A 27,643-nucleotide genomic window follows, 5' to 3' on the forward strand; every position below is an offset into this window, starting at 1 on the left:
CAGAGATAATGACAAGACAACAGGTGAAGGAGATGATGATGAGTGAAGACAGGTGCTGAGGATGATGACAATGTGCAAGTGAAGATGATGATGACGGAGGATTCTGGGAAGTGTAGTGCAGACACAGACGAAGACAGATGGTGAATGTGACAATATGTCTTATGTGGGCTATAATTTGATCACCAACATGTTCATTATTTCACAGTTTAGCTACACATTATCTGTAAATAACAGAAACAGTGAGATCTGAGTTGCTATGGTGAGAGTTTGCAGTAGCAGACTGTGAGTTCCTGTGAGTTTTACTGAATCAAGTAACTGTTACAGGAATTAATCTAAAAAATTGTTTGTGACAATGAGGAATTAATTTGGTATACATTTTTTTTTGTATTAATGAAGTTAAGTGAATAAAAATAATTTATGTTTGTCTGTAGCTCAAATGTATCACTTTTGCTCATGTAACCAAATGCAGTCAGGCTGATGGAGTCAGATCAAATATATAGTAAAAATTGTAATTTTGATGTTACGACATAAAGCATTTTCTTTTAGCTTATTCAACATGAATATTTACAGTGGATGAATAAAAGAAGTTAACAATCAATACAACATACATGTATCTGTGTGAGTCTTGCAGTGAAAATATAGCAACTCATTGTTCTATATCATCAATCTAACAAATATTGAAATGAACAAATGTTGTATGTGTGATGAAGTGTACTGTGATGGTGTTGTGGACTAATTTGTCATTATTGTTGAGTCCAATGTCATCCTCGCCACAAACCCTGATGGCAGGAATCCAGATCACTTCCTTCATTTTCATCAGCTCTGTATTGATACATACTTGCTCAGGTAGGTAGATCTTTGATGTCATTATGAATGAGGATGAGTATTATTATAATGTGCATTGATAGAAATTTAAACCCAAATGCTCAAATTTCTAGCTTGACTTATGTGTTTTTATGTTTCAGCTGATGATAATATCTACTCTGCAGTGATGCCTGAGACAGTAACAGCTCTGACAGGCTCTTGTGTGCAGATTCCTTGTACATTCAACACCTCCAATTTTGAGGACAAACGTAACAAGGCAAAATCTATTAATGGGATCTGGTTAAAAAATACATCAAAGTTTGCATATAAAGACAGTTTAATAGCTTTTACAGTTTTTTTCAATCGCTAACAAGCGCTTACCCATACTTCAGATACTTTTTCTAAACTCTTAACACAGACTCACACCTTCAAAACACAATTGGCCAAATGGATAATTTTCTTCTCAAAAACACATTTTGTTTTATATACTATATATACTAAATATATACTATATAAATATATACTAACTCTTCATTTCAAAATAGAACACATCTTTCTCTGCACACACTAACTTTACCAAAACACTGGAAAGCTGACTCAAAATGAAATTATTCTGTCAAAGAATAACACTTGTTTTCACTTCACAAGGTACATGCAGTCAATCAAAGTACACCAGGTTTCAAAATACTGGCTATTGTTGACATTACAAAAACTGCATAGACTTTTATGTTTCAGTTTTACAGGTATTTGCATGCAAAACATGCAATCCACCGTTTTTACACTAAATTTCTTGGTTGGGAACTGTATGTCTACATGTACAGTAATGTTCACATTCAAAAGCATTCCAGTAAAAAGCAAATCATTTTTTTTTAATTTAGTGTTTACTACAGGAGGTACAGTAGAAACACGGTATGATAGAACAGATAAAGTTTTACAGTATTGCTTACAGTGAACAAAATATCCATGAAACACACAAGAGCATTCTGAACAAAAAAAACAATAGCAAAAAGCCCAGATAAAAAGGGGGGGGGACTAAAAAAATCACAAAATTACTGTATCTAATCTCTGCGATCTTCAGGGTTAGGCCACATGTTTTCATCAACATCACATCTGATATTATCCAAGGCGATGCTCCTGGGATAAAACCGCTTCGTATGTCGGATCCACCCTTGGCAGTCATGAACTGTGATGTCCCTGCAGCCAGCATCCATGGCTTCAAGGAGGGACATCTGGTCATGTGGCTGATGGTCATAAACCTTCCACCTCCATGCAGAAAATAACTCCTCTATGGGGTTGAGGAAAGGTGAATAGAGTGAAAGGAACTTCAAACTATGTTGTTATTGCTTGCGAATGATGGAAAGCCACATTGTCCCAGGTAATTACAAAGGTCCTCATGTTTTCACCCTCCTGATCCTGCTCTGGAACCAGGCGCTGGTGGAGATCATTAAGAAAGGCAAGGAGGCGCTCGGTATTATAGGGTCCAACCTGACATCTGTGAAGGAGTAATCCTGCATTTGCAATTGCTGTACACATGGTAATGTTTGCCCCTCTCTGTCCTGGCACATCAACTGTGGCCCTTTTTCCAATTACATTTCGTCCACGTCGACGCCTTTTGGCCAGACTGAATCCTGCCTCATCTATGTATATGAATTCATGAGGGGCCTGGTTGGCCTCCAATTCCATAACTCTCTGAAACAAAGTTTATGTAAATCATGTCATCACTGTATACCATACTGTACTGTAACCTATTACTGTGTAGGTTACCTACTTGCAAAGTGCAAAGCTTATAGAACTGGACATTGAATTGAATATACACTATACCTGGACATACCTCTACAGTGTAGAGCTGCTTCATCCGCACTCTGTGTTTAGACAATGTCCACGAAATGGTTGTGAGGATGATGCTATCGATATTGTCAAATATCTCATGGTCCTCCACAATTCTAGTTTGAATTTCATGCCGTTTTATTGCATTATTTGCAACAACCATTTCTACAATGGCAAGCTCTTGATCATTATTGAGGAGCTTTCCTCTTCCCCCAGAGGGTGGAAGACGTTGCATTCTTTAGAGGGACAAAAAATTCAACATATGCATTACTGTATGACCTTATTGACATGTCAAGTGAGAATAGAAACTATCCATGTAAAATGCAATACTGTTGGTTTGTTGAAAGATACGTATAATGTAGTAGTAGTAGTAGTAGTAGTAGCTTTATTGGTCACTAGTCACAGGTACCAGCGAAATTCCGCCATCAACCTGTCCATACAAACATACATACAATATGACAAGGGGGAAGACAGGACAGGAAGACAGAGCATTGAGGAAAAAAAATACAGCATAACATGAGGAGAGGTGAGGAGGAAAAAAAGGCAACCCCCAGACTATGCTCCTGTAAGGAGTACAGTTTGGGAACAGTAAAAAAACACCTCAGCAACATTAGCACATAATCAGTACACAACATGAACACACAAGACTTGCAACAGGGGAGGGGAGTGGGGGGTGGAGGTAACCCAGCACAGGCAAGCAGCCATCCGGTCCTGCAGCCATTTTCGGCGCTGGTCAGACCCGCCTGTCAGACTGGGGGTACAAAGCGTCGAAGGCGAGGGATGGGGGGTGGGGGAGGGTGATTGCATATCTGTGTATATGTAAGAGTCCGTGTATGTGTAGGCCTCGAGAGTCGCTACGCCTGACATCCTAATCTAGGTGCTTCAGTCCGCAGGATGTCATAGCGATACACAGCAGTTGCCATGGAGTCAACCTTGATCAGGTCCCAGACAGAGTCAACAATCAGCAGGTGTCAGTGGGGAGTGGGGGAAGGAAGGCAAGAGCGTCTCGCTGCAGTGCTCTCTCCAGAGGGAGTTGTTGTTGCAGCAGCAGCCTCGGCCAAGGCCAGTGCTGGTAGAGGGGGGCCGAAAGCAGATAAGATTGGGGTTGTTTGGTCTTGGGACGAGTAGCCGCATTCCAATTTAAACAGCTCCTGGTCCATTTGGGTCTCCGAAACGATCCATTTGCCTTTGCAAAGCTGTAAGCTTCTCCAAGATGTTATCAATATTTTGGTTCATAGTCACCAAAGTCACAGTCTGAGTGCTGACAGCTCTGCCCACTGCTTCAATCATGACGGGCAGCCTTGTGGGGTTTTGGACAGCTGTCACCGTCTTCTTAATTCCTCGATAAACCAGGGCAATGCCTAATCCAAACAGCAGAAAACCTGTTATCATGGTTCCGAAAAGGTAGATATCTTCAATGTCCTCCACGGAAAGAGCCGCCAGACACACGACCCGCCACCTCTCCCACGCGTCCATCGTGTAGCCAGCTGCGAACGTTCCGGCAGGGCAGTCAGGTTCCCCCGAACCCAAGCTTCTCGTCGAGAAGATGGTGTCAATTGCGTTGAGAGACCAGTTGATCAAATCCATAATTTCTTAGTTTGGAGAGCAGTGCGGAGAGAGTCTCTCAAAGTACAAGACAGTAGACTAGACGAGACGAGAGGAGCAAAGCAGGGGAGATAAGGGAGAGGAAGGGAAGAAAATGCGACCGCCTTCGTTGAGAGCCAAAGAGAGAAGGGAGGCAACCGTTGACCGCCTCATACTGGGCTGCACTCTTTCACCAGCCTCTCTTAGTGAAAGACCGTGGTTGATTACATGGTCAATGATAGTGGCACGAATTTCATCACTGACTTCTGTTCTTGCAGCCCTTGGAATGCCACCACCACGCATTCTTACACCTCTACCTTGCCCTCTCCTTGGGCCTGCTCTTCTCTCTGGCCCTGCTCCTCTCACTGCACCTGCTCCTCTCACTGCATCTCTCACTGGGCCTGCTCTTCTCCCTGGGCCCCTTGCTCTTACTCTTCCTCGTCCAGACATTACAGTGTTTGTCTTTTTCTGTTTCTGTTTCCAAAAACATCACTCCTCAAAGTCCTCCTTTTACTGTATAAGTGTCAATGTAATAGAAAAAAAATAACCCCTGCCACTGCGTCTATGCCAGACTGGAATCAGCTGTGGTTGGCCCAATTTACCCAACATAAATCAGCTGTGTGTCGTCAATTATTCAATTGTTTGTTTATTATCAGCTGAGATATATTGTTTTTGAACTGATATCATTGCAGAAGCAGAGGTTTTTATACTGTATCTAAGGTTTGGAATATTGTTTTTGCTATTGTGGGATGTTGTGTGTTAACATTCGTAAATACTACAAAAACAATCCATAATTTTGTTGGGACTTGGGAGGTATAGCTTGTCTGTTAAGAAAATGTAAGCATTGTGGAAATGTGTTCACTGACTGCATATTGTGTGAAAACGACATGAAATGTGTGAATGGTATGGCCACAAAAGACTGTTGCTGTGCTAATTGTGTTTAGAGCTTTGAAAATGTGACAATTGGTTGGACAAAGCGACTGAAAAAAACTGTAATAGCAGCAAAAACATCATACAATGATTTAGTGACGTACAGATGACTGGAAATCTCAGTGAGAGGAACTGCACAACTGTCTTCTATAACATCGTGATGAATCATTCAGATCTTTACTACTTTAGACTGGAAATGGAGCCAAATGTGTTCAAAGCAACGTTTAACCCCGATACAGATCATTCAAGAAAGACTGTGAGGATCACTGTCAAAGGTAAACGTCATCTCCACTGAACAGACAATCTACATACTAAAGTGGAATTGTTTAACCTTTGAGAAGAATCATCATTTCTGACATGAAAATATTAGTTAATTATAATTGGTAGCTGGTATACAATGATAATAAATACATTTGTACACTTTACGATATGTACAAAAAACTGTGACTGAAACTATATCTTCAGTGTCTCAGTCTTATGGATGTTGTATTTTATAAACTAGCCCACACATAGAATTAATATAGATGGAAGATACTCACTGCATACGAAAGTGCATACTGTCTGACTAGGTACTACATTTGAATTTGAATTTACTTCCTGACCGTTAAAAAAGTATATTCTATATATTATGAATGTGGGTAGTATGAATTCAATTCAGACATTTTAATCCCTGTATATCTGCCATGTTGTTACTGTCAAATGACATACCAGCGTCAGTTGTGTCGCTTCACTTCCATTCATAAATCCTCTCCTGTGGTCTCACGGGATAGTAAAGTGCCCATCGAATGCCACTTCAGAATCTCCAAGGAAGTAGTAGGTAAGTCATGGACTTTTTGCCTACTGTTTTTCGATTACTATGTATTCAGACATATCTAATCTTTAGGGTAACACTTTATATTACGACCCGCAAACAACTGCGTAAGTAAACCGAAATTACGGTGTACGTTTCTGTAATTATAGTGTACTTCCGTGTAGGTATAAAGGAACAATAATTAAGTTTTGGGTAATAAAGGGGTAACAAGCAGATATACAACCTGCAAAGAACTTCGTAAGTAAACCGAAATTACGGTGTACGTTTCTGTAATTATAGTGTACCTCCGTGTAGGTATAAGGGAACAATATGTTAAGTTTTGGGTAATAAAGGGGTACAACCAGATATACAAGCAAATTATTTATAATGTAATTATTTTAAAACGAACAGGTACCTATTCTGTTAATATATTCCAGGCAAAAATTGTACGTCTGTTGTATATAAAAGTTTTTATCACATTTCTGGCAAAATATGTTCTTGTGCAATGTAGTTACAGGGTAATTTTGACATCTGTGGGTTGTAAATTAAACTTATATATATATGGCTGCATGTAAGCACAGTATGATAAAAATTTAATTTATTGGCTTTTCTTGCTAAACTACTTAACGTTAAGCCCAAAAAATTAGTTTCTGCTATGATTTTAATTTAGAACGTACCATGTAGTACTTAGTACTTACCTTATCACATTGTATTGCAATGACACTTAAATGTCAGGGCAAATATACTGTGTAATTAAAACGTGTTTTTTTATTTTTATTTTTTTATAAGAGTACCTTTCTCTGTAATTACTGTGCAAATAGTGTTGTTTCGTATTGTTACATAGTAAGTAGTGTTTGTTACCCCCTTGTTCTGTGTAGTTACAGGGTAAGTGTAACTCCTGCGGGCTGTAAATTAAAGTGGCGCTTGTTACCCCCTTGTTCTGTGTAGTTACAGGATAAGTGTAACTCCTGCGGGCTGTAAATTAAAGTGGTGCTTGTTACCCCCTTGTTCTGTGTAGTTAAAGGGTAAATACAACATTAAACCAGTATTCTGAAACAGACAAACCTAGCTTTACCATTAGCATTATCAACAAATTTCTAAATTAGTACTTGTAAAATAACAGTAGCACAATTAAACCAAAAACATTTATTAAAACAAGTTTAACAATAAACAATCACAATGTTGAAATGACATCAACACTGTACAAACTGTAAACAGAACAGAAATAATCTTGAAATCACACTGTACAAAGTGTATAAATAACAATAATCGCCAACAGTTGAACAGAGAAAACAAACAATTGGTTTAAACAAATTGTAAAAAAAAAAAAAAAAAAAAATCAATGCCGAAACTTATTTTTGTAGCAGCTTATTTTCTTTTTTCATGTCCTCAATTTTCTTCCGAAGTTGGGCGCAATGATCATTTTCACGTTTAGCGCCATGTTGTTTAAACAGCAAATGCATTTGCGCCCAATTTTGCGCCCATGGGTGTTCTGGTCTGAAAATGAGGTGTGTTCAGGCACATTGTTGGCGTGTTGCTATTTTGAGGCAACTAAAATAGACTACGCCATTGACCAACTAAAACCTGCTCTAAAGTCTAAAGTAAATGGCGCAATATTGTTTTTGTTATTTAATGAGCGCATTAGTAATACGGGACCATACGGGACGACAATGCGCGTTTGCTTATCACACATGGATGCGCAGCAGCACACAACCCTTTTTATAATATGAAAAATTAAAGGATTAAAATGTAAAAGATTATTATTGAGTCTCTTGGACATAAATGAGGACCGATTATGAGACAAAGCACAAGAACATATTTTGCCAGAAATGTGATAAATACTTTTATATACAACAGAGTACAATTTTTGCCTGGAATATATTAACAGAATAGGTACCTGTTAGTTTTAAAATAATTACATTATAAATAATTTGCTTGTATATCTGGTTGTACCCCTTTATTACCCAAAACTTAACATATTGTTCCCTTATACCTACACGGAGGTACACTATAATTACAGAAACGTACATCGTAATTTCGGTTTACTTACGCAGTTGTTTGCGGGTCGTAATATAAAGTGTTACCATCTTTAGATATGTCTTTCTAATCTTTTTGGCATACTGTTTTTAGCATACTACATAGTAGGGAATTATTCGATTTCTGACGTAGCAACTGTTTTAAAAATTGTCAGCAGAACAAATTTCTGATCATACTTAACTACCTATGTTCGTATCATGTAAGAATGGCTTTACGAACAGAAAAACAAAAATGCATTCTGCTCATATTTCATGAATAGGGCCAAGTAACCCTCTGGGCCCTATCATACACCCGACGCAATGCAGCGTCAAGTGCGACACAAGTGTTTTTTGTTAGTTTCAGCCCGACACAGTTATCATTTTCACGTCCTGTGCCTCGTTGTTGAAATAGCAAATGCATTTGCGTCCATTTGTGCGCCCATGGGCGTGCTGGTCTGAAAACGAGGTGTGTTCTGGCGCATTGTTGGCGGGTTGCTATTTTGAGGCAACTGAAATAGACTGTGCCATTGACCAACTGAAACCTGGTCTAAAGTCAATGGCACAGTATTTTTTAGTTATTTAAAGGGTGCATTAGTAACATGCGCCTATAGGCGGATCCACAACGCATGTACACTCTGCTTTAAGTAAAGTAATATGCCATTTATGGGTTTTGACAGTTTGCACATGCAGTGAATGTAATGTTAAAGAATGTGTTTGAAGGATGGGTAAGTTGGGCTGCACACAAATATCAGCACACCAGAATCTAAACTCCTGACCGCTGTTACACTGTGTTTAATCTGAGACGTGCAGTAGCACAGAAACATGCCAAATTTAAAAAAATAAAAGGATTACAATGTAAAAAATTATTATTGTGTACATAAAGATATGGTGGCATCCGGCTTGTCCTGTAAATGGTCTGCTCACGTGCTTTAACTTTGCGAATCTGCCATGGGAGCGAGTGTAACTGGCTTTTTAAGTGAATGGGAAATTGCACTCTGATTGTTTTTTTTGCACATTACGCCCAAAACACACCCATTAATCATTAAGAGAATAGGGACAACCCTTTTAGACCATGCGCTGGGTGCGCCGACCATTTTTCCCGTTGTTAAACTAGCCAAAGTGGATTTGGACACACCCTAAGTGCACTTGCGCAGTGTGGTTTAGAAAATGCACTTAGATCATTAAAATAGGGCCCTTTAAAGTTTTTCTCAATCGATTTGGTACATTTCTCCAAACTCAGGCAACAACTCTCAAAACAGTTAACACAGCAAACTAAACACACTCTTATGTTGGCGAAACAGTTAAGTATTCACTGCACAATGAAACACAGCATTTTATTCTAGTAATGCATTTATTAAAATTCAATATTAACATCAAAACTAAAAGTGCGTTCTCTGTTGATTTGATAACAAATTCAGCTGAAGATACACAAAGAAATAAATGAAAATGCATGTTTTTCATCAAGTTCTTTAATGAGGAGTTCAGGTGTATAACAATGAGTTGTCACCCCACAAAAAAAAAAAATATATATATTATGCAAATAAGTACATAGGTAAATCAAAAAAAAAAAAAAAAAAAAAAAAGTACTGCATTCATTGAATCAATTAATTTATTGATCATGCCTCTCAATTACATCTGGCCAGAGATTTCATCAACATCACAGCAAATATTTTCACGAGTCATGCATCGTGGGAAAAAACGCCTTGAATGCTGGATCCATCCTTGACATGCTTGTGCCCCAATATCTCCACAGGCATCTTCCATCGCTTGAAGAAGACTTACTTGGTTAGGGTTGCAATCATGTACTTTCCATCTCCAAGAGGAGAAGAATTCCTCAATTGGATTCAAGAAAGGAGAATATGGTGGAAGGAACACCATCCTGAAATGTGGGTGATTCTCAAACCACTCTCGCACTAGTGCTGAATGGTGGAATTGGACATTGTCCCAAACAACTACAAAATTCCGCACCATTTGCTCCTGATCACCCTGCGGAAAAGAGGATTTTATTGAGGAGGTTTAAATAATGTAGGAGCCTTGCTGTGTTGTATGGTCCCAAGACAGCATTGTGTGCCACAACACCAGTTGTAGAAATTGTGGCACAGAGAGTGATGTTGCCTCCTCGTTGTCCAGGGACATTGACTGAAGCACAATGGCCAATCACATTTCTCCCTCTTCTCCTTTTTTTGTGAAGATTGAAGCCTGCTTCATCAATATACAGGTAATCATAATGAGTTGCACTGCTATCCAACTCCAAGATTCTCTAGAGTAAAAAGAACACAAGGTACAATACAGTAAGTTAGTGTTTTACAGTAATGGCATTGATTGCAGTCAATACTACTGTGAAACTGTTGCTGAAGTTTGAGTTCACACTTTGAAGCAGCAGTATACATAGATATGCCTAAATCTTTTCACTTACAGTAGCATGGAATAGTTTATGGACACATACTTAAAATTCAGGAAAATATATCTTTGTGTTGACAGTAAAAGTGCAGTAATTGGGTTGCACTTACTTGAACAAACTGGAATCGCAACTCCTTCACTCTAACAGAGTTCCTCTCAAAGGGCACTTTGTATACTTGTTTCATTCGGATTGCATTTCTCCTTAGAACACAATCAATTGTGGAGAGACTGCATTGGTGGATATTGTGGAACAGCTGATTGTCCTGTGTTATTCTTTTGTAGCAACAATGACATCTGCTTTTCACATTAAGTGAATCATGTGGGTGTCGAACACATCGTCTTTGTCCTTAGGAAGACAGCGCTGGTTAGTTATTCCCCACGGGGCAATTTACCAGCGCCCATGTGGCTGGGGTTCCCCCCCCTAGTTCAGCGTGAACTTCTCATGACTTTACAGCCTCGTGACATTCCAACGCACACACACACACACACTTTGGACTTTGAAACAGATATTCCCCCACATAACCAGCCACTAAATGTTGATATGTATTCCTGTGTTTCTCAAGTGTCGTCATTTGCCATAACGGAAACACTGACAATTTTATTGTGTGTTTAATCAAACTTTATTTGTGTGTGATTATGCATATAAATGTGACGTTATGTTTCCCCTATCTTACCTGTCATATTTGGTATCTGTCTGACCGTCCTGTTTTAATTCAACCAGTCACACATAGGAGATTACAGTAAAATGTATTGTTCTGTGTGTACAATCTTACGAGGAAATATGAACTCTTTTTCTCATAAGACATATGGTCAAGGTAGGCGTTTCTTCTTCACACAAAGAAACTTTTTCCCGCTTCAGATCAGAAGACCTGATTTGCTGTTGTCCCAGAAAGAGGGCGTAAACAGATGTCTTTTAAAAAGAAGAGACCTCCACTTCTCCCTCTCTCTCATCTCTTGCTATTGCTCTGACCTCCTCTTCTCCACGCGCAGCGCTGCTCCTCCCAACGGAACCAGCTGGACAGGCCTTGCCTTGGCCTCTGGGACGCGCATGTAGGAGCTGCCCTGCCGTCTTTTGCAACTAAGCTCATCCCTGCCTTTCCCCCTCCACAAGGGAAATGATCTGAACTTTCTCGGTAACGTTAAATTCAAGTGAGTCTTACATCGTCTTGCGAAACGACACCGGAAGACGACGCTAGACGCAAACCAGCCGGACCCGTGCACACGCGCGTCCTTTTCCAGCATCCCACTGAAAGAGTACAAAATCGTGCAAGTAATTTTGATCTCTCTGTAAAGCTGATTTCAGGTGTCTGGCTCTTAGGTCTGTGAATTAAGTTACCCTCTTTTCTCTTCTCTCGATATCCTTCCTTCTTTCTTTCTTTCATTTCATTCATTCCGATCACGTTATGTCTTATGTTTTTGTTTGGTTAAATGTTTGTATGTTTTATTGTTTGCATTTTTACGTACGTTTATATTTGTAGCTCATATAATCTCTAGTCTTACATTTATTAAAATTAATTTATACTTTTAACTGTCTCTGTGTTTGAAAACCCACCATTATAAAGTCAATGAAACAAAAGATCTAATTAAGCTACAAGCTCGATATTATAGACTACATTGAGTAGTTTTAATTAATAAACTCAGAAAGTTTGATGTTCGTGGCCAGAAGATAAAACTTTCTTGGAGTTTGTAAATAGAGATACCCCTTCCTAACTGTAATAATCTTACATTTATTCGCTGGACGAATGACTGATGACCAGACCAGTTACAGAACAAGGTAATCTCGATAATTGATAAAGTAAATGTACATGCGACTTATGAATTATGACCATGAGTTATGATTATTAATATTTCCAAAATTCCCTATATCCTTGAGCTAATTCGCATTTACCCAGAGTCGTTCATGTTACACTTTGCTGAATTTCTTTGAGGCGGAGGGTGTTGTTCTGGACCACCATGTCAATGTCAAACAATGGCATGCTCTTGTTCAATTGAAAGAAGTCTTGTTCGTCCACCTGAATGTTCTCTAACTTCAATTCTGAAAAATGTTTGGACAAGCAGGAACATTTACTGTAGAATTCTAGACCTGTGTCAAACAAGACTACATGGACTCTCATTGTATAAGTAGAATGATATAGTTACTTACCGGTTTTCCCTCTGAAATGTGCAGATAATTGAAGCCACTGTGGATCTGTTTATATTGGGCTGAACTCTCTGCCCAGCTTCTCTCAGTGAGAGACCATGATTTATGACATGGTCAATAAGTGTGGCTCTGATTTCATTTGAAACACGTGTGTACCCTATCCTTCTACCTCTCCTCCCTCCCCTTACAACTTGCCCTCCTCTTACACCTTGCACTCCTCTTACACCTTGCCCTCCTCTTACACCTCGCCCTCCTCTTCCTCTCTGTCCATCTCTTCTTATATTTTCTCTTTCTCTTTCCACTATACCATCTGCATCCTCAGCTCTTCTTTCTCTTTCTCCTACATCCTCAGCTCTTCTTTCTCTTTCTCCTACATCCTCAGCTCTTCTTGCTCCTTCTCCTACATCCTCAGCTCTTCTTTCTCTCTTCTTCATCTTCAGCTCTTCTTGCTCCTTCTCCAACATCTTCAGCTCTTCTTGCTCCTTCTCCAACATCTTCAGCTCTTCTTGCTCTCTTCTTCATCTTCAGCTCTTCTTGCTCCTTCTCCAACATCTTCAGCTCTTCTTGCTCCTTCTCCTACATCCTCAGCTCTTCTTTCTCTCTTCTTCATCTTCAGCTCTTCTTGCTCCTTCTCCAACATCTTCAGCTCTTCTTGCTCCTTCTGCAACATCTTCAGCTCTTCTTGCTCCTTCTCCTACATCCTCAGCTCTTCTTGCTCCTTCTCCTACATCTTCAGCTCTTCTTGCTCTTTCTCCATCTCCTCTTCCTCTTCTTCTCCCTCTACCATGTCCACCACCTCTCACTCTTACACCTCTTCCCTTTCCATTGCTCATTCTTCTTTTTATTGTCTTTTCTCCTCATTCGTCTTCTTTGTTGTTTTTCTCTTCCCCTTTTGTAGTTGTTGTAATTAAGACAGCTGTGTGAACAATTAGGAAATTGGCTTTTTCTGTGTTGAGTGGATTACTAACTCATCAGATATCAATTTGGGGTTAATTGAGGACATAAGGTGTGCAACTGACTATTTTACAATTCACAGAGTTTTGTTTGTTGTGTTTTGGTACAAAAATGGTACACAAATGCTTGTGATCTTTGTGAAGACCATTGAAAAAGCTGCAAATGTTTTTCCTGATATATTAAAGATTTGGTTGGCTGTATGAACTGCTGTGATAACATTAGGGAATTTTGTGCATAGTGTTTTGAGAAAATGATGCTTTTGATTTGTAATTTGTATGAAATGAAGTAGAATTTACTATCTGTTTAGGACAATTACAAAGTGTACAGATCACTGTGTTAAATGTTTTGAGAGCAGTTACCTGAGTTTGGAGAAATGTACCAAATCGATTGAGAAAAACTGTAATGTATTTTAGCACGATTTCTGCGTGGAATCATATATTTTTATTTTTTTATTTGATTATGTTAAATGTGTTTTCCCCCCTTTCTCTTTTGTGTGTGCATTACAGTTTTTTACAATCGCTATGACAATTTTTTCAATGCTTTTAACAAATTTCCTAAACTCTTAACGCACCAACACACAATTGGCAAAACACTGCAAACATGTCTCAAAATTAAATAATTTTATAAAACACTAACATATGTTCTCGTCCAACAGGAAGATTTAGTCAATCATAGCACAATGTCATAAAAACACTGACATCAGATGGAATTACAGAAACTGCATTCAGAGTGCTTTATAGAATGTATGGTTAATGAAAAAACAAAGACGGAGACAGAATTGCTGCAATAAAGACTTTATTTGCAAAAGGGACATTACTGCAAGATAACCAAAATATGCAATATAGCTGCCATTTATTATGTGAAAATACAAAATATACAAACAGAAAAAGCACCAGAAGAATAAAAAAAAAAAAGAGAAAAAAAAAAGAAGTCATCTTCTAATCTGCCCGGTCTTCTGCATTTGGCCACATGTTCTCATCCACATCACACCTGATATCTTCTCTGGCAAGGCATCGTGGGAAGAATCTTTTGGCGTGCCTTATCCACCCCTGGCAGTGTTCAGCTGTGATGTCTTGGCATGCAGCATCCATTGCATCCAGGAGGGACATTTGGTCTTGTGGATGATGGTCAAAAACCTTCCATCTCCAGGATGAGAAAAACTCCTCAATGGGGTTGAGGAAAGGGGAGTAAGGAGCAAGGAAAAGGGACGTCATCCTAGGATGGGCGTCAAACCATGCTGTGACTGCACGGGAATGGTGGAATGCCACATTGTCCCATGTGATCACATATATTGGCAAGTGGTCTCTCACCTGTCCCCTTTCTACCACTGGCACAAGTCTTTCGTGCAGGTCTTCTAAAAACAGGAGAAGGTGGTTGGTGTTGTAGGGGCCAATCTCACATTTGTGCAGGAGTGCACCATCGTTGGAGATTGCGGCGCACATGGTGATGTTGTGTCCTCTCTCTTGCCCGGCACAGTAACTGTGGCCCTTTTGCCAATTATGTTTCTTCCACGCCGACGCCTTTTCGCTAAGTTAAAGCCAGCCTAATCAACGTAGATCATTACATGTGGGACTTGATTGGCCTCCAACTCCATTACTCTCTGAAAGTAATCAGACAGTGTATGTAAATGCTTTGCTGTATATCTACTGTACCTAATGTACTCCAAGTTTATAGAGTAGTTTACCTCAAAACACACAATGTATAGTACAGTAATGACTGTATTGCATAACCTTACCTGGATGTATTGGTGACGGAGTTCTTTGATGCGCTCACCGTTCCTTTCAAAAGGAACTTTGTATAATTGTTTCATTTGGACTCTGTGTTTAGCTAGAGTCTGAGAAATGGATGTTGTGCTGATTGCTGCAATGTTCCTAAAGACAAGGTTGTCCTCTACAACTCTGGACTGAATGTCCTTCAGTTTTATTTCATTGTCAGCAATCACCATGTTGACAATAGCAAGTTCCTGTTCTTCATTCAGGAGCTTTCCTCTGCCCCCTGAGGGAGGTAGACGTTGAATCCTTAGAGGGACAAAATAGTAAATACAGTTACAAATTAGAGACCGGAGGCACACAGTCACTGTAATACATGGTAAAATAATATACACTTTGCAGTAGGAGAAGCAATATCCTACCTGTTGGTTTCTCTAAAAATCCAAACAATTGATGCCACTGTGTCCCGGCTGAGATTTGGCTGTACTCGTTCACCAGCCTCTCTGTATGATAGCCTGTGGTTTATGACATGGTCTATTATAGTAGCTCTTATTTCATAAGTTACCCTAGCTCTGGCCCTTCTTTGAGCACCACCACGCATTCTAACTCCTCTCCCTCGCCCCACTCCTCTCCCTTGCCCTTGTCCTTGTCCCACTCCTCTCCCTTGCCCTTGTCCCACTCCTCTCCCTTGCCCTTGTCCCACTCCTCTCCCTTGCCCTTGTCCCACTCCTCTCCCTTGCCTTTGTCCCACTCCTCTCCCTTGCCCTTGCCCTTGCCCCACTCCTCGCCCTTGCCCTTGCCCTTGTCCTTGTCCCACTCCTCTCCCTTGTCCTTGTCCCACTCCTCGCCCTTGCCCTTGTCCTTGTCCCACTCCTCTCCCTTGCGCTTGTCCCACTCCTCTCCCTTGCCCTTGTCCCACTCCTCTCCCTTGTCCTGGTACACGTCCACGTCTTCCTCGACCTAGTGCAGACATTTTTCTTTCTTTCTTTTGTTGCTCTATATTGTTCCCTTTCCACAAAAGATCAGCCCAAAATGTCCTCTTTTATACCATATGGTCATGCGATTGAAAGAACCTCAACACCTGAGTGTGTTTCCTAGATGGGAATCAGCTGTGATTTATATATTTGCATAATTCAATCAGCTGTTTCTCAGTAACAATAGAATAAAATACAGGGGATATATTTGTGTTTCAATTCACAATATAAACAGCTGTTTACCTTGACTTTAGCCTGTAAGGTTAGGTTTAGAACATGGTGTTATCTGTTCTGACATACAGTGTTAAAGCATTGGTAAATTTGGCAGTAAAAATCCATTGTTTTGGTCTTGTTTGAGCTTGTGTATAAAAGAAGTTCAAGCATTTTAAATTTGTGTTAATTGTATGCATTTTGTGTTAAAGCAACAATAAATGTGTTAATAGTATAGCTTACACAGACGGATGTAGTGCTAACTGTGTTAACAGTTTTGGAAAATTGTTTAAAGTATTGAAAAATCTGTCATAGCAATCGTAAAAAACTGTAATATAAGATGCTTTGTTTTTTGTTTTTAGGGTGACTTTTTAACATTCTGTCAAGGGTCTACAGATGAAAAATAGCCTTTTTGCTAATTCTGGCACATTTACAGCCATGTTTATTGTTGCGCACTGCCCCTGTAAACAAACTATTTAATTGTATTCTAGCATAAAGCATAACATCGTAGACAGGTAATGAACAAACTAGCTAACATTTATAGTTTATTTACGACTGAAATGTTGCACGTATATTTAACACGCAAAGTATTTATAATGTATTTCATGTGAGCTTAAATGTTCAATTCTCTATACCTATATCAGCTTTATTTTAACTAACTTCACAACTTTTACTTGCACTGACATAGCAAGATTTTTTCTTTTAGTTGTCCTCTTTCATTGAGAGCTCTTCCTCTTGCTTTGTAAATTTGCTTACATTTTTCAATCTCGTAATATTCTGCAGAAGTGAATCGCTCTACTTCTCTCATGAAAAGTGAATTGCAGTTTCATTGTTGCTTAAAAAACCACAACATCCAGCCTTCATCTTTTAAGTAGACTTACAACATATTGTTTGTTTGTTTTGTGCTGCAGAAGCACCCAGCTCCAGAAGACTGGCTGTATAAAGAGGCTCGGGGTCTGTTCTTGGAGCCCGAGGTCGTGGACGGCCCATCTATCGATCTGAAGTGGAACGAACCTGACGAGAAGAAACTAATTCAGTTCATGTGTGCTGAGAAACAGTTCAGGTACAAACCAACTTAAATCTCTACAAATACTTTCTGCCAAAAGGGTTCTGGACTGCAGCGACTCCTAAAACATGCCAGTCTCAAACCTGGAACTACTAACATCACAAAAGTCAGTTTAAAATAAAATTATTTAAAGGTGCTCTAAGCGATGTTGGGAGACGTAACTTCTTGTTGACGTTCGAATTGTTGTCAAACAAAACGGAGGCTAGCTAGTCCCTCCCTCCTCCTCATCCCATCTCCTCCCTCCTCCCCTCCCTTCCGGCATAAAGGAAAGTCAAAGTAGTCACTACAAACAAAGTTGAGTTTTACTGATACTTCATTCAATGTGTAATGTCGCCAAGTTAGGCAAGGCAAGGCAAGGCAAGTTTATTTATATAGCACATTTCGTACACAATGGCAATTCAAAGTGCTTTACATAGAAGAAATTAAAATAATAAAAAGAAATAAGAATAATTAAAAACGGTTTAGAAAAATAGAAATAAAATACAGTACAGTACAAACAGTCGGACGAAACAGTGGCACAGTGCTTATTCAGCATAGCTAAACAGATGTGTTTTGAGTCTGGATTTGAATGTGACTATTGTAGGAGCACATCTGATCTCCTCTGGAAGCTGGTTCCAGCTGCGGCTGGCATAATAGCTAAAAGCAGATTTGCCATGCTTAGAGTGAACCCTTGGTATTTCTAGCTGATATGATCCTAATGATCTGAGTGATCTGTTGGGTTTATATTCAGTGAGCATATCTGCAATGTATTGAGGTCCTAGGCCATTGAATGATTTATATACCAGTAATAATACTTTAAAATCAATCCTAAATTTAACTGGGAGCCAGTGTAAAGACCTGAGGACTGGCGTGATATGTTCATATTTTCTGGTTCTGCTCAGAATCCTGGCGGCAGCGTTCTGTATGAGCTGCAACTGTCTTATGGTCTTTTTGGGAAGGCCAGTGAGGAGTCCATTACAATAATCCACCCTGCTGGTGATGAAAGCATGAACAAGTTTCTCTAAGTCTTGTCTGGAAACAAAGCATCTTATTTTTGCAATATTTTTCAGATGATAGTATGCTGATTTAGTTATTGCTTTGACATGACTACTGAAACTAAGGTCTGACTCTAGTGTCACACCAAGATTCCTGACTTGATGTTTAGTTGTTTAACCCCTAGAGTGAAGGTATGCGTTCACCTTGAGAACTTCATCTTTGTTTCCAAACGCAATGACTTCAGTTTTGTCTTTGTTTAACTGAAGAAAGTTTTGACACATCCAACTGTTGACTTCATCGATGCATTGGCACAGGGAGTCAATGGGGCTGTAATCGTTAGGCGATAGGGCTAAGTAGAGCTGTGTGTCGTCTGCATAGCTGTGGTAGAGTGGCTGAGTGGCGCAAGAATTGAGCCTTGAGGGACTCCGCATGTCATGGATGTCCACTCAGACTTATGATCTCCTATACTCACATAATAACCTCTCCCATCTAAGTATGACCTGAACCATTTTAGGACTATCCCAGAAAGCCCCACCCAGTTTTCCAGCCTGTCAAGAAGTATGTTATGATCGACAGTGTCAAATGCAGCACTGAGGTCGAGTAATACCAGCACTGATAATTTGCCTGAATCAGTATTTAAGCGAATATCGTTTATTATCTTTATGAGCGCTGTCTCTGTGCTGTGGTGCAGTCGGAAACCAGATTGAAAATTGTCAAAGTATCCATTCGAGCTTAAGAATTTGTTCAGCTGATTGAAGACAACTTTTTCAATGATCTTGCCTATGAAAGGAAGATTTGAGATCGGCCTATAGTTGCTTAATATGGTCTTATCCAGATTGTTCTTTTTCAGGAGGGGCTTGACAACTGCAGTTTTAAGGGAGTTTGGAAAACTCCCAGAGAGAAGTGAGGCATTTACCACTTCTAGAAGATCTGCTTCTAAACTGTTTAACACACTTTTGAAAAAAGATGTGGGAAGTGTGTCAAGGGCGCAGGTTGATGTTTTAAGGTGCTGTACGATTTCTTCCAAAATTTTGCCATCAATTTCTTTGAAATCAGACATAGTAACTATTTTCTCAGGTGGTCTGATCTGTCTGACCCCAGGGCAACTCAAGGATGTGCTGATCACCTTTCTGATATTATTGATTTTCTCAGAGAAGAAAGAAGCAAACTCACTACACTTGTTGTCTGAGAGAATTTCACTGGGAATCTGGCTTGGGGGGTTTGTCAGTCTCTCTACAGTAGCAAAAAGAGTGCGTGTGTTGTTTAAATTGCTGTTTATAATATTTGAGAAGAAAGTCTGTCTAGCTTTGCCTAGTTCCATACTGAAAGCATGAAGGCTGTCTTTGTAGATGTTATAATGGACTACAAGTTTTGTCTTCCGCCACATGTGCTCTGCTTTTCTGCATTGTCTTTTCATATTTTGCACTGCTGTTGAGTTTCTCCAAGGTGCTTTTTGTCTGCCACTCTTCTTCCTGACTTTAACAGGAGCAATATCATCAATTACACCTTTAACTTTTGAGTTAAAAGAATCAAGGAGAAAATCAACAGAGTCTGCAGATATGCTTGGTGTTAAGGATATAGCCTTCATAAATAGTACACTAGTGTTCTCATTTAAGCATCTCTTCTTAACAGACACAGATCTAGCTTCAGTGGCAGGAGAGATCAATATATCAAAGAAAATACAGAAATGATCAGACAGTGCTACATCCTTAATAACAATCAGTGAAATGTTTAGACCCTTACTGATAAGTAAATCTAGAGTGTGTCCACGATTGTGTGTGGGTCCATGTATATGCTGAGTCAGATAAAAAGTTTTTAAAACAGTATTGATTTCTTTTGCCATATTATTTTCTGCACTATCTATGTGGATGTTAAAATCTCCAGCAATGGCAAAACAGTCAAACTCTGAGGTAATTGTTGATAACAGTTCTGTAAAGTCCTCAGCAAAGGCTGGAGAGTATTTTGGAGGCCTGTAAATAATGACAAGTAAAATGCGTGGAGCACCTTTTAACACAATACCCAGATATTCGAAAGACAAGTAATTCCCAAATGATATTTGCTTACATTGATAGATATCTCTAAAAAGAGCAGCTAGACCCCCACCTCTCTTAACAGCTCTGCAGACACTCATAAAAGTAAAGTTCGGGGGGGCTGCTTCATTGAGGATTGTTGCACTGCAGCTTTCTTCTAGCCAGGTTTCATTTAGAAGCATAAAATCCAGGTTGTTTGTGGTTATTAAGTCGTTGACTAGAAGTGATTTATTTTTAAGTGAGCGAATGTTTAAAAGTGCTAACTTAACAGTCTTACTTTTTGTCCCCACAGCAATATTAGTTTGACGTGTAATAGGCACCAGATTAGTTGGGTTTGGTGTGCGGCTATTGAAGGCCTTAGACTTTCTATCTTGTAATAGAACAGCAATAGAGAAAGATACAGGCACACTGGGTTCCCGCTTGTTCTGTAAACATTTGAGAAAGTTACTGTTATCAGAGCGGGGACCCGACACATATCACTGAGAGGTGGTATCAGTTGTTTTTGGTTCACCTCGAGCAGATGGAGGAGGGTGTGGGCCCTGGCGTTGTGGCAGAGGCCGAAGAGCTCTCACAGGAGGGGGAGGGCGAGCTGGGCCCGCAGGCTTTGGTGCAGGCTTTGGTACGGGTGGTTGTGGTGCCTGTCGTTTTTTGGTTGGTATCTGGGGGCTTGCAGCAAAAGAGTGGGATAGTCTGGTTCCAGCATACACCAGTTCTTCCATTTTCTGTGAGAAGCACAGAAGTGGCGATGCTGGAGAGAGGGAAAAAGTGTCTGGTGAAAGGGGCTGTCGCTCTGGCTGTGATATGCTGTCCTGGCTTCCCTGGCTGTTTTCCAGGAAGTTGTCCTTGGGTGCTGAATCTTCGAGCAGTTCTAATATGTCTGTCTGTGGTGAGCTCTGTGGGAGCAGAGGTTGTTGTGGCGGAGTGGTGTTATCATTGTCCTTGTGTGATATGTCAACCGCATGTCCATTTTGCTGCTGAAGTGAAGTCCCGTCGTCATTCATACTGTGTCCAGGTGTGTGTGTGCCGTTCAGATTGAGTTGATTGGCACACACTGCAGAAGGATGATTGAGGGAGAAGTAGATATTGTCCTTTAACACTCTTGAACCAAGTTTGTTTGGGTGACGGCCATCCCGATGAAAAAGTTGTCTCTGACTCCAGAAAAGATTGAAATTGTCAATAAAGTTCACTCCTTTTATATAGCAGGTTTTTTGCAGCCATGTATTAAGCCCAAGCAACCGTGAAAACCTGTTTGTTCCTCTTGCTGGGAGTGGACCACTGATGAATGTTTGAACTTTAAGTCTTTTAAGTGTTTCAAAAAGTTGAAATTGAAATCCTTCTTAAGGAGTTCTGACTGCTCTTTATGAATATCATTCTTCCCCACATGAACGATGAGTCGTTTTGCAGTCTTATGTTTCATCAGAATGTTCTGAAGTTCCTTGTTTACATCAGAAGTTGTTGCTTGTGGAAGGCAGCACGTAGTTGTATCCCTGCTGCTAATGTTTCTGATTATGGAGTCCCCCACTATCAGAGTCCTGGGCTCGGCTGCGCTCTGAGCTGAGTGCCGCTGTCTGCTCGACCTTGAGTGCCAGTTAGCATCAGTGTTAGCTACTGGCCCATTCAGTCTGTGTTCGATCACATTCATCACATTTGGGGATTCCTCATTTACATTCATTAGCACTTCAAATCTGTTCTCAAGATGTATAGGCAGTGGTAGAAGACCAGTGTTTGCAATCCTTGTCAGAGCTGTATCTGGGGTAGAGGATGCTACTGCGGCAATATGTGATGCTCATGACAATCTGATGTCTCGAGTGCCTTTGGGTCTCGCTCCCTGTTTGTGCCATTGATTAGTAAGTTGATCGGCTTGTTTCTCTACCTGTCGAGGAGCACTAGTTTCATGGGACTCACCGGCTATATGCTGAGGGTGTCCATGACGAAGCTCTGTTGTGTGCTCCGCCTGGTTTGGTTGTCCCGTAAGTAACTTTGTTTCAAGAACTGCAATCCTTTGTAAAAGTCTGTGGCAGTTGGTGCAGCAAGAAGATTCTTGAACCAGAAGAGGCATTTTCTCTTATCCTTGTAGGCAGTTGTGTTTTCCTTTCCCGGAATGTAAGCTGGTCGGGTAAAAGAATTCTGCGTTTTTGTAGTAATCCAAACTTTGTCGTATGAGCACTGTGCTGATTTGCTGAAGTTAAAATTAGGTGATAAAAGGAAATAAAATATAAAAATATAGGAGATAATATGTAAAAGCGATAGAGCAAAGCGCGGAGCAGTAAGCAAGGGCGTCCGAACAGTAGCTGAGCAGGAAGAGGAGAGTTAGATAAATGCTTTTATATATTGCAGAACAGAATGCAGAAAAAGAGAAACATTATCTTAAAATCGTTTCGACACCTGAGGTTATAACTATAGTTCCCATACAAGGATGCAATAATAGCAAGATAACAATAGCTTCGCGTTTCCCAGTGAGCATAAACAACGGCGGCGTCGTAAACAAATTTAGTCAAAGTTGTCAATAGCCTATAAATGAACATTCAAATTTATAACAAACAGTGGGTGAAAACAATAATTCACACAAATTGTCACCCTACTGTGAATTTGCTTGATCATTTTCAATAGAGATTGATCGCTAGCTGCTAGAAACATATATGTTGTATTCACCAAAGTTAACGCTGACTGCATAGTTCTAGCTAATTACATCCTTGTGTTGGTTTGGCGAACATGATCGTCAATTTAGAAAGAAAAATGGATTTACCCACCTGTTCAGCAAAAACAGAGCAACCTGAATGCCTTCTGCCGGCGGAGTTCTCGCCACCTTTTGAAGGTTTTTCCGATGTAAATTCGGTACTTCGCGCGTTCCTTATCCTTGTCCCTCTTCATTGCAATTTGTTCATCGGAACGTCATCTCTTTGGTCGTGTGTCGGCCATAATTCAAACTTCCCTCTTCATGCTTCTCTCTCCTCCACACCCCCTTCATGTGTACGCGCACTAACCCCCCAAACCCCACCCTCAAATACTTCTTGCCAGTTATTGGCTGGAACACTGTTTGTTGTGTTTCGTGGTGCGGGTGAGCCCAGTTTGTTTTTGTTGCCGTTTGTGGAGCCTGTGGTGTCTACAGAGACCGCGTTTTTTTACAGTGTGACATCGCTTAGAGCACCGTTAAATTACAAATACTAGTTACACTTTATTTGGTAACACTTTATTTTACAGTGTCCTTGTTACACGCTACATGTATTTAGTATAGTAATTACCCTAAATTGTGCATAATTACATGCAACTAACCCAAAAGTACACCCTAATCCAAACCCTATAGTAAGTACATGTAGTTCATTAGTATTACTCAGTACTTAAATGTATAATTACACTGTAACACGGACACCTTAAAATAGGTGTCTTTTAAGGTGTCATTGTTACAGTGTAATTACACTCAGTACTGTGTAATATTAGTTAGCATGTACTTCTAATAGAATTAGGGCTTGATTTAGAGTTTACTGTCATATAACAAGGTCACTGTAAAGTGTTAATTTCATGTGACAATAAAAACAAAAGCACAAAATATTCACTTGTGCGAGGTATGAAGAAACACATTCACTATAATTTATGGTTGTCACGATACCAAAATTCCAGTAGTCGGTACCAGTACCATTAAAATTTTACAGTTCTCTGTACCAATTAAGGTACCACAGCAAAATCTGTTGGAACTATTTATTTTAACTATTTGAAAAAAATATTAAATTAAATTTAATGAGTTTATTATTTATGATGGTAATCATTATAAGTAAATAATACATATAAACATTTGAATGCCACATGCTCTTTAAAAGTAAACTGTTTATAAAAAAAGATCAAGTAAAACATAAGCAACCCTCTACACACACCTAGTAATAATAATTATTAGTGTTAGTATTATTATTACATTGAGACATAGCTAAATCTACTGTACAACAGTAGCCCAATATATTTCTGTCAATTTCTTAAAGTTAAACCAAACTTTTATTTTGACGGTTGCCGTGAAGACCTTGAGTTTCTGTGGGTGTATGATATGATGACAAATTTGATTTTCACAAATGAAACTGTAAAATGCTCATGAAGTGATTTATGTCTCTGGCTGATAACACAGCGAACATCACGCATGCTTCAGTGTGTGTCTGTGTGTGTGTGGTAATTGAAACCGTAATTGTAATTCACACAGAGATGCGCAGAACATCTAGCCTGGAAATCCAGACCTAAATCTAAAAGATTAATGGTCTGGTGTCGACTAATGAAAATCGGCCAACTCGAGGGGCAGCACCAAGCATGTATTTGAAAATCTCACTTCACGCAATTGGATAACAAAGCCATTTCAAACAACTGGTATTTATCCATAGCCATCTTGCAATGTTTACTAATGACTTCAACGTCACAGCGCTGTCGTCATCTGTTTAGCTCGCCTCTGGCCCGCCTATATCAGATAACCCGATGTTGCAGCTCAGATCGAGGGGCATATTTAATGAGCATCATTACTCAACACCAGAGTAACTCGCTGAGCAAATTCAACTTGTGCTCTCGCGAGAACTCTGGATTACCAGGGTACAGAACATCCAGGATTCATATTTAAATAGTCTTTTTGTGGTCAGTTAGGCTGGAGCCCTGAGCTTAGATAAACACGGAAACGACTGAAAGCAGCCATCTGTCAGCGGGTACCTAATATATCCGGTCCTCTGTACTCACTGTAAAGCTGCTTTCAAAAATCTGTATTGTAAAAAGCGCTATATAAATGAAGGTGACTTAACTTGACTACCGGTACTACAGAAATGCTGGTATCATCATATTTTCACAATTTCAGTACCGACTTGGTACCGAAGTACCAGTACTTTTGACAACCCTACTATAAATTATACATTATAAAATAATTATATTACATTAATGGGCTATACCAACAATAGTGCCTTTACTGTTAATGCTCTCATAAATATGATTACTTGTTAAACGTAGAATTTTAAACCTACACTTAATTTCTAACAAAATGATGTTTTATAAACAAAGTTTGGGAGGAGCACGTTCAAATAATCAATCAATCAACTCGTCATCAAACAATTACCATGTCTACCCTATCAGCATGAGAGGAAGCATATATATATTCACTCTGTCAACTCACCTAACATTCCTTGACAGTTTTCAGCATCCCTCCACCACCCCGACTCCTCACTCTTTCACAGCCAGGAATACGGGGGAAGTACTCTGGGTTCGGGCCGAATACCGAGCCCGGAGCCCTCTCCTCGGACAGCACGCCAAATACGCATTTATTCTATCTGACTTATTTGTAAGTGTGAACTCGTGAAACATATTTTAGCTAAATGTTTATTGTAGACAGAAATATTGCACTCCTATTCTACTGCGCTCTGTCTGTTTGATGTTCTTCCTCCACCAGCGCTTGTTCATTGAACACTGAAGTTTAACAAGACTCACTTGTCAGAATATGCAAACACTCACAATGAGGCCTGTTGTGCTGTGAGGTTTGAGATGAAACAAAGATGAAATTATTATTTTGTGTGTTGTTAGTGAGGATCGTATCCGCAACGGCTGTAAGAAGATCATGAAGAGTAGACAAGTGAGCACCCTGACAAGTCTGGACACGTTCTTTATACTGTAACCAGATCAATCTCTTCTAAGCGTAAGGTACGATGCAATGACTGGAACTAACTTGTAATAGCTATGTTGAGATAATTTAATACTCTGAAAAATATTAATACTTTCATGATTAAGTTTATGGTAATTGTGTGGATTTCTTCATGATTTTTTTTTTTTTTTTTTGCTTCATTGCAAAGTTATTTGTAAATTATTGTGTTTTTATTACTTAGGAGCCTGAAATAAAAGGATCTGCCAAGAAGAAACAGAAAACAAGCGCTACACCGGGCAAATTTAAGAAGGGTAAATTAAAGCGATTTCAGCCAGAGGAGTTCAGCACTGGTCATGCCCTTAACAGCTGTTTCATTTCATATTGACGAACAAAACATGAGAACATTATAAGTATTTTAAGTATTTTTTTAAAGTATTTTTTGGGGGGAAATAAGTTTTAAATGCCCTGTTTTTCTGTACTGTCTTGAATAAAGATAACTATTTAAAAACTATGTTCCCTTTCGAGGGAACTCGAACGGTGTCGAATGACACTTTGGGGGAACGCCCCTCAGCGTAGCACCTCTGAAGTATGAATGAAACTAAGCCAATCCTGATTGGTGTTGCGTCATGACATAATGTGTGACGGCATATGCGGAAGCTACAAAAGGACGCCGGCACACAACAGAGATAGCTTTCTGTTCTTCAGCAAGCACTCTCTGTCTTTTGTCTGTCTTATTTGGTGTTGTATTGTTACAATCACAGTATATAAAGCAATTATGGCGAGTTCAAGCAGTTACAGGAGGTGTGTGCATCCCTGCCCACGTTATATTATGGGTGGGGACACACACCAAATGTGTGTACACTGTTTGGGAGCGCAGCACGCGCGGGCAGCTCTCGAGGGGGCTGCTTGCGAGGATTGCGAAGCATTAACAATCTGTGTGCTGCGCTCCCGCCTGGCCATTTTCAATGAGGATGGCCAGGCTCACGAGCCCTGTGGTGCGGGACGGCAACGCTCTTCATGGGGCTCGCAGATGGATCTGGCAGGGGATCCCGAGACTGCCAAGCCACGTTTCTTGTGATTCATCCGCCAGTTCCGATGCGCTCCCTCCTCGTGCGGAAGCCCACTCTGCGGCTTCCTCCGCACGAGTGGAGAGCCCGATACTTGAGCTGTCTGCTTCCGAGGAAGTAGACGTGCTCAGCATCGAAAGCGGGGATTTTGGGGATGACTCGCCACCCCATGTCCCCGCATATGAGGAGCTGGTGGAGGTTGTCTCTCGTGCAGTGGCCCGTCTTAACATCAGTTGGCCACATGAGAGGCAGGAAACACTTATAAAAAGCAAGTTGGACAAGCGTTTCCTGCAGCACAGAGAGCAACCTCATCATCTGGGTTTACCGTTCTTTCCCGATTTACACCCCAAGTCCGCATCATCCCTAAAGACCCCGGTGCTGCCCACTAAACCATGCCAAGATACATCTTCGTTAGTGGGCAGGGCTTATATGGCTGCGGGTCGGGCTGGCGCTAGTCTGCACACTATGGCAGTACTTCAAGCGTACCAGGCCGACCTTCTTAAAGACATCAATGAGGGCGAGGGTCCAACTCCGGAGGACATTGTGCAGTTGAGGAAGGCTGCAGACCTGTCTCTCTG

The 27,643-nt window shown here is 40.1% G+C and overlaps 1 protein-coding gene and 1 long non-coding RNA gene across 2 annotated transcripts in view; both read left to right on the top strand.

Annotated features, from left to right (window-relative positions):
* Positions 1 to 629: 629 nt before the first annotated feature.
* Positions 630 to 27,643, top strand: part of LOC311075400 (myelin-associated glycoprotein-like) — a 79,583-nt gene continuing 52,569 nt past the window's right edge. The window contains exon 1 of the mRNA XM_084102792.1: positions 630 to 846. Coding sequence (XP_083958918.1) covers positions 705 to 846 — 142 coding nt within the window. The 5' untranslated portion in view covers positions 630 to 704. The remainder of the gene's footprint in view (positions 847 to 27,643) is intronic.
* LOC311075402 lies at positions 17,181 to 26,411 on the top strand. The gene is made up of 3 exons (XR_014604487.1): positions 17,181 to 17,400; positions 25,941 to 26,057; positions 26,240 to 26,411. It is a non-coding gene; the product is annotated as an uncharacterized lncRNA (long non-coding RNA).

The sequence above is a fragment of the Abramis brama genome (assembly GCF_963993115.1).
Source record: "Abramis brama genome assembly, chromosome: 24".
Classification (NCBI taxonomy): Eukaryota; Metazoa; Chordata; class Actinopteri; order Cypriniformes; family Leuciscidae; genus Abramis; species Abramis brama.